Source organism: Ptiloglossa arizonensis, chromosome 9, assembly GCF_051014685.1.
Source record: "Ptiloglossa arizonensis isolate GNS036 chromosome 9, iyPtiAriz1_principal, whole genome shotgun sequence".
NCBI lineage: Eukaryota > Metazoa > Arthropoda > Insecta > Hymenoptera > Colletidae > Ptiloglossa > Ptiloglossa arizonensis.
The window spans coordinates 20,277,927-20,291,858 of record NC_135056.1 but is presented as its reverse complement, the minus strand read 5'-3'; the positions used below and the strand labels follow the sequence as shown (position 1 = coordinate 20,291,858).

The following is a 13,932-nucleotide window of genomic DNA, read 5'->3' as shown; positions in this document are numbered from 1 at the left end:
TTCAGTATCGCGTAGATGCAACTCCTGTTGTTTCGTCAATACTCTCTGTGGTAACCGCATCTGCAGTGCCAAAGACATGCATTCGTGCATAGGTATGTACGCGCACAGGCGCGATTCGCGTTAGTTTCACCGGTGCCGATGAAATTCAGCGCAAACAAGATAGGGCTCGCGTGCGTTGGCACGCGAACGATATGTAGGCCAGCAGGCCGTTGGAATGTCTTTCCGAAAAATGCTAATGTTAGCGAGCAGTCGATATCGTTACACGCTAGCGTACGCGTGGTACGTAACCGATTACGAGGCGGCAAGCGTATTGACCTCGTAGCTCGCGTTTCTGAGGTAAGGGATCCTTTCGTGCGTGCCACTGCGGCCAGCTCGGCCTACTGCACGCGCTTGTCGATTAGGGATATTGATACCTGAAATACGTAAGGGCGTACGAGTAACCGTGAGCTCTTCGGGAAACGAGAATTATCCGCGCGTGTTATACCGGCTCGAAAACAAGCCCGACGAAGAAATAAATAAATTCGAACGGGCGAACGAGGTTTCGTTTCGCGGGAAGCTTCGTTAAAATTGGCCAATTTTCAACGATACTCGATCGTACACCCGTACGGAAACTTCGATCCTACGAACGAAAGAAATTCAAAAATTATTCGTACCGCGAGTAGTTCTTTTCGTGCAATCGACGTCCTCCCGTGTATTCGCGTTATTCGGTAAACGTATTATCGATAGTTCCGGACAAGTTGTGAGAATTTCGGTTTGTTCCACCTTACGCGCGAGCACCGGCCGAAATTGCATTTCTCTCTATCGGCTGTCACGCGGGCCGATTTCAACGGCCGCGATTCAATTCACAGCCGGAGTTAATATCAAGATCGTAATTACATTTCCGTCGGATACCGTGGCGTCGCAGGTGACCGCCACCTTTTGTGACAGGAGAATCGGCTGGCGTTTCCAGGGACGCTCGAGGCGCGAGACTAAATCGATACCGCGCATACGTACGATCAATTATGCTCGGTGTCTACCGTTTTCATCGCGGAGCTTTTTCTTCTCGTGGTCTCGCGCGAAAGCTCGGCCGACCGGTCCTCCCGTTGCCTACGTGTATCTCGTGGGTGTCCTCGTTCTCGAACGACGATTCACGTTGTATTTATTTACGCGGCGCGCGACACGCAACTCGCGCCACTCGTCTTCCTACGCTTCCTCGATATCGTGGGAGAAACGGAATCGACCGATCGGAATCGTACTCGGATCCCTCGTACGACCGTTAACGGGTTACGTCATTTGGAGGGGGTTGGAGTATAAGATACCTTTTAAAAACCGTTCTCGAAGACCGGTGTGTAATCTTCGAGAACGTTTCTTCCAATATTCGTGTCGGTACGAAGTTGCACGTTGGATTTTTCCCTATATTTTCGGCGTCGATGTATTTACAAAACTTTCTTATTTTTCGATTTCAATGTCCCGGCAACCCGGACAAAGTGGCGCGTAACTTTTACGCGAATTAAAATTCTTTAACAAGATTCGGTGAATTCGGTAACTCGGTACGCGTGGTTTGTCAAGTAACGGGTAAATATTCGACGAAGCGACACGTTCGGCTTCGAAAACAATTTCCAAAGACTGGCTCGTTTCTCATCGTGGTAACCCTTTGAGCTATTCCGTGCCGTCGACGATTCCATCCCTCCTTACATCTCGTAACCCGCAGCATGGCTGTTGCTTAGAAAACATCCCCCGAGAACCGAGTTCTCTAAAAAGATCGCCTCGGGCCTCGCGAAGATTGGACGCATACGCTCTCGTGTTTCGTATTCTTATTTTTTTTTCTCTCTCTCTCTTTCTCTCCCTCGTACGAAAACGCTCGTCAAATTGGGTCGAATCGGGGTCTAGGCATTCCGGTTTCTCAAGTACACGGTCCACAGGAGAGATGATTAATCGCGTCGCGACGCGCGTATATGGAGCGATCGTCGTTGTATACGGGGATTGACAACCGCTGTACAAGTCGGTACGTAATTTAGTGTCATGGTCGTTACGGAGAAACGCGATCCCCCGTCCACGCGCGCCCGCGCGTCTTACCGTGTGTATCTCGACGAGGGCTTTACAAAACGTTCTCGAATATTTATCACTATATTAAGGATTGCCCGTTCACTCTTCCCCGTGATACGGTCGAACGAAACGGTCCATGACATCACGGACTGCAAATGCATTCGCGTTCATCCCCTTCCATTCCGCCGGGACTGACGTTAAATTCGTATGTCCGCTTATGGACCGTTTGCCTCGAACGCAACGAGAACTGAACGCGCCTCCTTCTTCGTGGTTCTTTTTATATATATATATATATATTTTCTTTTCTTTTTTTTCTTTTCCTCGTCCATCGACTTCCTTTAACGCGAATCAATGCGGGCCTCGCGGGCGTCCTCGTTTCCCGTATCCTTATTCACAACCGCGGGATTAAAGGCGGTCAATGTTTCGATCTTTGTTGCGGCCAGCTCCGACCGTCTTCGAATTTTTCATTACCCGCTTACGTGTTCCTCGAAGCTACCGGCTAAACCGCTTAACAGGCTTTTCACGTGGTTTAACGTGGCTAGCTTCGTTCGGTTCCGTTGGCCACGTTATTACGCGTTTTTGCGTATCGTTCTATCGTTCGGTAATCTCTTTTCGTAAAATCGATCCCTCCACCGAGGAGGGAACTCGTTACGCGAGAGATCCTCGCGACGATCTCGAACGCGATCGGGAGCAGAGATCGCCATCCCGATTACGATCGACGATTTTCCCCACGGAGAATATTACGTCGCGACGTTTATCGACGGTCGAACGCGGGAAGGTCGGTGTATCGTTCACCTGCACGCGCAGAGTGATTACCGTTTGCACGCGAGTAACAATATGCGGCTCTCCAGCCTTTGATGACTTTACGAGAGCGACGTATTCGGTGGTATTCGATGGTAGCCATGCGTGGCCGTACATTCGTCTCGCTTTGTGCGACGCTGACGAGGGGCGAGTTCGGAACGCTTTATAAGTACATATAACGTTACGGCCGATAGCTTTCGCGCGTATACATTATCGCGGACGAAACTAATTTCTCCGAAAGTACACCGTTACCGTTCCACCGTGACTGAACACCGTTTACGCGATTTCGTCGTTATTTATTTACTCGGCGAAGAAATCCTTCGCGGAAGACCGTTGCCTTCCTTCGAAACTGGCCAAACGGTCGTCGTCGTATCGACGATCGACGGGTAGGTAATTTTTTTTCGAGATCTCCGCGATGCGTCGAGATCTCGGACGACGATAGAGAGACGGTCGCGTCTGCGTCGAGGTCAGAGTACACCGCCTCGTCTTTAAAGCGGAATTACAAAAGTTTCCCTTTTAACGTTAATTAATAAGAGAACGCGCCGTACCGTGCTTCGTTATGGCTCGATCCATTATAAAGGGAGGCCAGCCGGGGCCGACTTTCAAGTTGGCCAAGCTTTCGATTCACCTCCCCACGGTAGGGAGAGCGGAGCGCAGAAAAGGATAGCCTGATTTACGCGAGGCGAGCCGACTTTTTCTTCAAATATACTTAACCCTGTTAACCATAAAGATCGACGGGACGCCCGTGAGAAAACGATCGATTTCGATCCGTGGCACGTAACCGTTGCAAAAGTTCCCCGGCGTTCCGAGATCGTGGCTGATTAAGGCGTCGCGGCGCGTTGGAATTCGTTCGTCGGCCTTCTTCGCGGTGAACGACGACCGATCGCGCCGGTTGCGCCTAGAAATCGGAAAGAGGGACCCCTTTCGATCTTTGCGAGACGTTCGTTTTCACCGTGATCTCGTCCTCGGAGCCCGTGTTTTCGATAACTGGCAGCTCCTCTCACGTATTCGCGATCGGGAATCGTTCTCGTTGTTTCTCGATCGTTTTCAAGATTCTCTGCTCGCGTTTCACGAGTTATCGACGAACAACCGTGCCGATTTTCGAACGTACGGCGAGGCAATTGGTCCAATTTTCGCTCGTTTCGACGTAACGCGTTCGATACGAGTCTTGGGAATCGTTCCGCAACGATCGTATACACGCTTCGCGTCTCTTATGAAACGAAAGGGCGTTCGAAGCGTTGGAATTGCGAATCGGTTGCACACGCGTTCGCAGCTCGTCGTTCTCGAAACTCGGAAACACGCATAATTGATTATTAGTCGTCGGGATGACTCACGAGCCCAGAGTTCGACGCAAGTTCCACGAACGTTTACCTCGCGCGGATCGCGGATCGTGGATGCACGCGGTTAGGCCACGTAACGTTTATTCCGTGTAGTTTTGCGCGCGGGTCGGTATCGGGGCCTGGTCGTCTGTGCCGGTTGGTCCCCGGATGACGCGGTCGACCGGTTTGCCGGTTCGCCTACGGACCTCGACGCGTTCACCAAATACGGAGCACCGAAGTTGGTCTCGCGTGGCAGCGTTCGCAGGCTTCCTGCCCACGCCATGACCCGACGACACTTTTTACGGGAAACGCGCGTAGACGGGCGTGGTACTTTCGCTCCTTAACCGAAATCGATCGATCGTTGGAATCGAGATCGATCGCGGCCGTCCGATGCGTGTCCTCGATTTTTTCGATCGTCGAGAAACCGATCGATATCGATCTCGCCCCGGGGCAAGGGGACGAGACAACGATTTCCATAATCGAGGTTTTTCGCCGGATACGCGAAAACGATCGAGGTGAAACGTTTCGCGAGAGACGTTTCATCGACGAAACGACGTTCTCGAAGAGTATCTCCGACCTTACGATTTTCTCGTACGAAGCGTTCCGGTAGAAATTGTACGCTCGATACCCGATCGAGGAGTCACCAGCGACAAATGAATTTTCGTCGTGAAAATCGTTTTCTCGCGCATCGATGGACGAGTTAAAGGCCACCGGGGCGAGCGAAGAACGTAGTTTCCAGGTATCGTGTCTGCCCACGCGAACGATCGAACGTTCGCGTCGATGGTTCTCGCGCGATCGTTGAATCTCGCGGCTTCGAGGGACGCGTAGGTAATTAGAGTCGAGCGAATGCCGATTCCGTGAACGTGCTCGGCCCGGTTGGCGCGCGTCGCATTTCCTGTTGCGTCATCGACCGATTTTTCCTTGCCGCGAAGGTCGAGCGAATTCGCGCTCGTTTCGCGCAATCATCGGTAACGACGGAACCGGCAACGACGACTCGTCGGACGAAAGCTCGTCGACGACGTTGAAACGTCGCCCGATTCGACGAGCAGAAATCACCGACGTTACGCAACCGGATTACGCAACCACGATTCAAGAACGTTTCGATGGACGTCGACCATTCGAAATCGTTGGGGTGGTTGAACCGGTGGTGGCTCGGAAACCCAATTCGCGAGATTTTTCGGGAGTAGCGGTAGCTTCCCGGAAACGTGTCGTCGAGGTTACGGGCGATCCGTCTCTTTCGAAAGACCGATTCCGCTCGATAAATTCGTCCCCCGTACGTGGCGATCCGACGATAATTCGTTCGTGTCTTCTGGCTCGTTAGCGTCACTGCTGGCGGTGCGATCACCGGCTATATCCACGATTGTTCACGTGAAAATAATGACCATCGGTGGGCCGCGCGTTCACCGCCGCTTCGACACCTCGAGGGGGACTCTCGGTCGTCGCAGCCTCTGCGGTCTACGTCATCGCCCGGTTTACGTCGAGACATCGCGAGGGACCGGTTTCCGTGAAGGTGTCCTCCCCCCTCCTTCTATCTGGCGTCTACACCTCCTCCGATGCGATCGTTTCGTATTCTCGCGAGCCCGATCTTTTGTCCACAAAAGACAAAAACACCGCGCCACGTTTAAACGGGCGAACGAAAAACGATCGAGACCGGGAGAAAGGAATTGGAATCTCGATGCTCGCTCGTACGAGAACCTTCCCCTTGAAGTCGCTCGTCAAAAGGAACGAAAGCATCGGGACGAAAAGGAGACGTAAACGCGAGAGCCCCGTAGTCCCGAGGAAAATAAAGGCGAGGTTTCCGTTTCTACGTATTGCGTACAGCGCCGAGCAAAACTTTCGACGCGCGCGAAACTTTCCCCCGAAATGGAACGGGACGCGGACGGTTCGTTCGTGCCTTAATTTTAGAATTAACGAGAACAACGAAGGAGAAACTTTGGGGAACAACGATTTCCTCCCGGAATGGAAGTCGATCTTGCCGAGATATAAGAAATTACGTTTCGGAGGGGGATCGGCGTTGTTCCTCGTCGGTGTTCCCCGAACGTTGCGAAACGCTCGCGTCGTCGAACGATTAATATCAACTAGACCGTCCCCGCGAGAAAATGTTTTCAGCCCGAGTCGTCTCGAAGACGTTTCGATCGTTGCTTCGAGACATCGTCGGGACTCACCGACGACCGTCTCGAAGAATTCTATAAAAAGGATCCGTAAAAACGTTACAAACACAAAAGGTTGTGGATCGTCGAAACAACGCACAGAACCGAACAGTTTGCACGAAAGCAAACACTGCTTGTGTACGACTCGTTCCGGATATAGCGCTACAGATGTCCTACAATTACTACAACGTTTCGCGCGTATATTGTTCCCCGTGCTCGCTGATTTCGTTCGGAATTGTTTACCGCTCGACACGTCCACGAAGAAATATTTACGACGCCGATCGAACGATACCGCGCGGAAACGATCGAGGAACAAATCGAGGAGACTGTCACCGATCCAACGCGATACACCGATCGCGAAGTACCGCTTAAAACTTTGCCGAGAACCTTGAGATCGCGTAAAACAGTAATCGACGCGAATTGCCGTGAACCAGTTCGGAGCGCATATACGGCACCTTACGGCGTACTTTTTTCTCCATTTTCTACGCCCGCGAAGTGAAAATTTTACAACCGACAATAGGTGTGACCGAATCGCTCGTTTATGGACGAACGTTTGCCTCTCTCTTTCTCCGCTCGCTGTTAATGGAAAACGTTCGCGTCTATTCTGAATCATAGGATCGTGTTTGCCAGCGTAATCTCGCGCGACGGAAAGCTGTACGAACGCGCGCGTAATTAGTCACGGATCGAGTTAAATTTTTTCAGAGCTACGAGCTCGTTTCGCGAGCCCGGGGTTTGAATATCGAGTTTCCATTTTTCCGAGACGCGAGCATCCGAATGCAATTTTATACCCGGAAGACTCGTTTCAGGGAGCGTCTCCGCTCGCGAGACGCTCGAGCCCGTTGCCAGTCGTAACGTCTTTCGCCGCGAAAGGAGAAGAATACGCGCGGTGCAGAATCGCGCGAGCGCGCGCGAGAGAGAGAAAGAAAGAAAGGGAGAGGAGAGAGAGAGAGAGAGAGAGAGAGAGAGAGAGAATTTTCTCCGCGTACGCGTTTCACGTAACTCTCGTCGTCGAGCGAAAGAGAAAACCGCGCGTACGCGTTTTTTACGGACGGAACGCGACGCGTAAAAATAGAAGCTTGCACTTACGGGGGTACGCTCGACGCTAGCAACGCGAAGCGTCGTTTGGTTCGCGACCGAGGGATCCTCGCCGATTGAAAATACTTTGAAACGAAATCGTCTTGTGTTTACCAGCGGGGAAAATAGATCGGGAACAGAAGGTGTCACCCGTAGCGTGATTATACAACAACGTTGCCGCGTGAATGAATTCGCGATTACCATCGCGCGTGTATCCGTGTTCGGCGCCCGTTCCGTGCACGTGAGCGGGTTCGCGTCTGTGTATCGAGTGACGCGAGATCGCGACACGGCGTGTCTCCTCGGAACGAGACGCGATTTAATTGCCGCGATCTCTCCGCGTAGCCGGCGTTCGATTAAAACAAGAACCGAGTAATTGGACGACCGACATGGGAATTCATAAATACGAATGGAACGGTCCCGGCGTCGAGGAAACGGAGACACCGGTGCTACCGATTCACCGGCACCGGGCAAACGCGATTCCCGTCGTTTCGAGCCGCGTACGACGATCGTCGTTGCGTGCGCGGTGCTCGTGCGCGTTCGCGGTGCAAAGTTTACGGAAGCCCGGTGTCTCTCCACGTTGGAAGAGGAACGATCGGATCGAGACCAATGGAACGAATAATACGCGTTGCGCCGATCGAGGGGAACCAGTCGAGATTCTACGTCCCGAGGTAGCGAGCGTTTTTTCTCTCCTTCGCGCCTCTTCGTCTACCTACGCGAAAACACGGTGCGCGCAACAAGAATCGGGCCCGAAGGATCGTACGGGCGCACGGGCGCAGGCGCGCACGCGAACGCGAACCCGTACACGAACGCGTAAACACGTACACGTACGCGATGTAACGTACGTCCCACGCCGTGCGACACGCGAGAGAAAAGTAGGGGAGAGCGGCGGATCGCTGCGTTCTCCGAGCAAAAGAGCGGTGCCTCGCGTACGCCGTGGCAATGGTAGCGACGGAGAGCAACCGAGGAGCACCGTGTGGTCACTAGGGCCAGCGAGCGATCGTCGATGCCACATCGACTCGCGGTACCGAACCGAGAACATCGGTTCGACGAAGCTCCGACTACGTACGCGTCGTCGTCGCGTTTACGCGCACCGCTCACTCTGTTCCGCGAACGAGACGGCCCGCGACGCACGCGAACAACCGTACCGGGAACCAACACCGGAGAAGGAGAGACGAGTAATCGACCAGCCGACCGACCGCTTCGGGGACGAACCAGGAAAACGAGTTTGCGAACTGCGTCGGTCACGGTGAAGCTTCGAGGGCCAACCGAGGATACCGTGAGATATTCGCGCGCGGTTCGCGACGCGCGTGGATCCCGCGCGAACAGTTCGGACGTTGTTTCTTTCTCGATTTTTCGTTACGCGGGTGTTCGCTCCCGCCGCGCGTGTTTCCGATTCGTAGCGTATACGTGAAACAACTACCCGAGAAGAAAACCAGTGAAGGTGCGGACCGGGAGGAACACCGTAGAGATCGCCACCGGTTCCAGCACGTCCGACGCCACCGTCGTCGAGACGATGGAGGTGGTGTCGTCGTCGACGAGCCTCGTCGAGGAGGCGAGACAGGTGGTCGAGAGCGAGTCCACCAGCAGCGTGGTCGAGGTCACCAGCGCCACGCGCGAGGTTATCACCGACTCCAAGGGTAACGTCGTCAAGGTCATCGAGACGAGTCCGCAGACCGTTGGCCAGACCACGTCCACCTACAGAACCGGAAAGAGTTGCCAGGATTTTATCGCCGGAGAGCAGACGCAGTCCATTAAACAGGGTAAAACGGTAAGGGACGGTCGTGCCGCGAAAGATGTCGTCGCTCGAACGGACCTCGTCGGTGGAGACATCGTGGAACGCGCGAGCAGATCGACCGAGAGTCGAAGCGAATCTCGCGCGGAGAGCGTCCAGAAATCGGTCTCCTCGACGACGATCGTCGAGACCACCTCCTCCTCGACCACCATGGAGGATTATCGCGACGATCTATCCAAGACGAGGATCTCCAACGGGATCGTGAACGTGGAACGCAAACCGACCGTTCGGACATCGTCCAAGTCGTTCGAGAGCAATCTGGCGAGCACGGAGACGTACGAGGCGAGCACGAAGGACGGACAAACGGTAGCCACCACGACCAGGATCCGTGAAGCGGACGAGAAGATCGACGACAATGGACGTGCCGCGGCCTCGCACAGCCGCACCGTCGACAACGAGACCACGGTCGTACCCTCGGACCTGGCCCGAGTTAAATCAACGGATGACGTCAGAAACACCGGCGACAAGGTGACCACGTTCGTCGTCGCGGCGAACGAGAACACCGCGAGGACTAACGTTAAATCCAAGCCGGGACAGTCTACGTGGGACGGCACGTTTATTAGCGAAAGTCCGGCACCGGGTAAGGACAGGAACACCGCCGCGGCGAGAAATCTCGAGATGTCTCGAGGAGATCGGGACGCTCGCGACAAGGCGAAAGTAGATCGGCTGGTTTCGAACGCTGCCACCGGCAGACAGGAGAGCAGCGAGTCGCGCGTCGAACTCTCCGAGCGGACCTCGATCCTCGATCAAAGAGTGTCGTCCACGTCGCAGTCCTCGTCCACGTCCTCCTCGTCGGTGATGCGCGACAGTAAAATCGTTACGGACGACGCGCGTGTCACATCGTCCACGAACTTGGAGAGCTTCGAGAGTAACGTCGCGACGATGATCCGCGACTCGCGAGATGACGCGCTCGTCAACGACACGATCGATTTCGCCGACGGACAGAAACGGGTTACGACCGAAACGCGCTCCAAGAGCTCGCCTCGGTACACGAAGCCCGGCGATTCCACCTGGGACGGTACCTTCGTCACGGAGAAACCACCCGAGCCCAGAAGAAGAAACGTTTCGGACGCTACCGTCTTCCATCACCCCGCCGGAGACAACCTCGTACAGTCCACGCAGAGATCCGACTACAGAGAGAAGACCACCGATGGATCCTACGAGAAGACGTCGTCGAACATGGTACACGTGGTACAGGGTGCCACCGACTCGTCGAGATTCATATCCGAGGAGCGCCGAGACGTCACGGAAGAGATCCACGTCGATGGAAAACCGGCGAGCAAAACGGACCTCACGACGGACGGGACCTCGCCGGCACGAAGAGTCCCCAGACCGGGAGATTCCGCTTGGAACGGGCAATTCGTCTACGAGAAGTCCCGAGACGGGACGAAGAAGTCGGCCAAGACGATCGGAACGAACGAGAAACGACACGATTCCGTGGAAGTTCGCGACGTCACGGAAGAACAGAACGTCTCGATGGGATCCGAGTCGATCTCGACTTCGTACGTTGTGGAGTACGCGACGTCTAGCGACGCCAAGACGTCGAAGAACGTGGAGAAGGTGACCTCGGTTTCGGACACGATTTTCGAGGAGGAAACCGGCGAGACCGACTCGCCCCGTTCGTCGGGGATCCCGGAAAAGGGGACCAAGCCGGAGCTGACCGCGCGAAGTTATAGACCCGGTCAGTCCACCTGGGACGGGAGCTTTATTTACGAGAAACCGCAGGTACCCGAACGTCGTCGGAAGCCGAACACGCGAGAAACGAACGACTCCGTCGTCATCCGCGACGTCACGGAAGACAACTCGATAAACGAGGCGGAAATATCCACTACGTCGTACATAGTCGAACATTCGTCCAGTCAGCAGAGTTTCACCGACGTCAAGGACTCCAGTCTCTCCTCGGTACACGAGACGGTCGTCTTCGACGTCCATCCCGTGAGAGAGGACGGCCCCGAAACGAACAGACCCGGCAGTCCCGAGAAAACCCCCAAAGGGGGTAAAGACGTCAGGATCGTCGAGCACGGATCGTCCACCTGGGACGGGACCTTTGTCACGGAGAAGACGTCGGAAACGAGGAGACCGGCCAGCAGGGAATCGGTCGTCGAGAAACCGATCGAGAAAATACAACCGGAGAGTCCCGTGGCGAAATCGAGGCGACACGTTAGCGACACCACCTTGGACATTAGCGACACCGATCGTACCGTATCCAGCAGCACCGAGATCTTCGGCAACTCGGTCGTCGTCGAGCAGTCGACCACCCACGAGAGTTACACCGATTCATCGAACGTGGATTACTCCACCAGCTCCACGGAGACCGTGATCATACGCAACGGGATGCCAACGTCCACGCGGAAAACGGTGACGATCGAGGAGGGACCGAAGCCTCGCGAGAAGCAACTCCTGGATCACGGAACCACCGAGAAACGTCCCAAGAGTCCCGAGAAGATCGACAGATCCGTGCGACCTTCGAAACCCGGCGCGTCCACCTGGGACGGTTCCTTCGTTCGAGAAAAACCTACGGAGACGCCTCGAGACAAGAGGATCCCGACGGACGTCGCTGGTCGTCCCGTGGACAAGCAAGCCCCGACTCGGAGCTCTCCAACGGACGTTGGAAGGGTCCCGGGCGACGAGAAACCGACTTACATCACCGAGAAATCCATCACGTTGTCCGACACCTCGATGGACGTTCAGACTTCCGGTTTCGTCGCGTCCACCACTCTCGGGCGCACGTTCGTTTCCGATTCCGAGGTTCTCGATTCGTCCACGATCGCCATCGTTCGCGAAGTGGACGATCTGAGACGTCCCGTTGAAGAAACACTCGGAGAGGAGACTCCTCGAGACGGTCCGCTCGGATCCTCGACTCCGCGACACTCCACAGCTGGAAGGAAAACGCCCAAGAGTCCCGTGGACAGGACGACCAGACCAACGAAACCAGGTGCTTCCACGTGGGACGGATCCTTCGTGTACGAGAAACCACAGGATCGGAAAAAGACGCCTACGGACCGGGGTCCCGGAGAGTCTCCTCACGGGGAGAAACCGAAAGACGACCAACCGGGCTCCCTGGTGACCAAAGACGACATCTCCGAGATTTCGATAATCGAGTACGATCTGACCGACACGAGAGACGCGATAGACACCACGAACATCGAAGTGGTCCAGCAGTCTTCGTACGCGATCGATCAATCGTCGAGCTTCGCATCGGTGCAGGACATCCGTGACGTCGTCGAGGAACGCGTCGTCAGCGAATTCACGACGGATGTGCGGAAAGACGTGGTGAGTAACCGCGTAACCATTACTCGATCTCTTTATTCTCGACGCGGCGCGGGAAGTACGTACAACGGTTGACGTTGTTCCTCGAAAGATTATCGCTCAACGACCCAACAACGCTCCCCTGTTCTTTTATTGAATCAAGTTTCTGCGTAAGAGCCGTCCTTGCTTGTCGCGCGCGAAGAACAAAGTAATTGCGACGATGGTGAGACAACAGCTACGATAAAGTTGCAACCGACCTTACGATCGCATCATTTTTTAACTGGATGGAATTTAAATCGTAGGGACCCGCGAGCGTGACAACGTTACGGTGCGTCGGAGTCGTTCGAAGCAACGTGACGGAATAAACGATTCGAAAAGTACAAAAAGAAGGAGCGCTCTCAAAGAGGTTAAGTCTGGGTTACTTTTCAATTATTTTCCCAACGACGGCACCTCTTTACCAACGACTCGTATTTTTGAATAAACGATTCGTCTCGCGCAGCTCCTTCTCCTCGCGTCTCGATGGAAAATCGCATTCTTCGGTGGTTTTCGTTTATCTGTCCCCGGAGAGAGGCGTCCTTTAAACTCTTGGGGCATTTAAATTCGCAAACGGTATCGCCGATGTCTTCCAATAGGGTGTCGTTCTCCTCTTCGTTCTCCCGTTCTCGTTCGATGAACGATCCACCGTGACGAACGCTACAATCGAATCGCAAATGGAACCGACGTACCGGAGGAAACAAGGTAAAAACGAAGTCGGGGCTGCACACCTCGCGGAAGAGGCTCGGTCGGTACTTTCACTTCCAAACCAGGCGAAGGTCGTAGGTACTCGCGCGTTATTCGGTTAAAAATAAAACTGACGCGGTCTAATCGGGACGAAGGAGAGAAATACCAGCCGAGTGCACCGGGGGAGGATCGACGGTGGATGGGTCGACGAACTGGTCGAAAATTCGGGACGATTGCGTAAAAATCGATCGATGCCCTCTCGGTAGGAAATTGTTCTTTCTCACGGTGTCGAGCGCGAAAGCTCGACGAGTCGGTGCGCCGAGCGAGCTCGTTGTAACGATAATTATCGTCCGCGCTGAAAGAGTCGGCGTATATTTACGATTACGACACGTTCGAATTTCCGAGTGTGTTGCTGCTTCCGCGCCCGGAGCCGCGTCGTCACGATTTTTCGTTTTACCGCTTTCTCGGGCGCTGCGAGAATTCCTACGAGCGAGTCCACGAAACGCTCGCACGGGTTACGAAACGCGGACGAGACGTCGCGTTCGCGTTTCGTTCGGGGCAATTAGAATATCGCATCGAGCTGCGTTCCTTCCGATTGCGACACGCGTCGAGTACGTCGATAAATCCTGTTCCCGTTTCGATCGCGACGAGGGAACGAGCTCGAGTGCTCGGTAACGTTACGATTTTTCTTGCCGCGCTTACCCGTCGAGTGCGTGTACGACCTCGCGCAACGTTCGAAAAATCGGGGCCGACACGAGCGTCGTTCCACGAGTCGAAGAAACTCGACGTTGGACGACTCCCA

The 13,932-nt window shown here is 54.5% G+C and overlaps 1 protein-coding gene across 1 annotated transcript in view; it reads left to right on the top strand.

Moving 5' to 3' along the window:
* The first annotated feature begins 8,170 nt into the window (after positions 1-8,170).
* The window catches only part of Sdb (SAXO downstream of blistered), a 28,086-nt gene continuing 22,324 nt past the window's right edge, over positions 8,171-13,932 (top strand). The window contains exon 1 of the mRNA XM_076320823.1: positions 8,171-12,434. Coding sequence (XP_076176938.1) covers positions 8,883-12,434 — 3,552 coding nt within the window. The 5' untranslated portion in view covers positions 8,171-8,882. The remainder of the gene's footprint in view (positions 12,435-13,932) is intronic.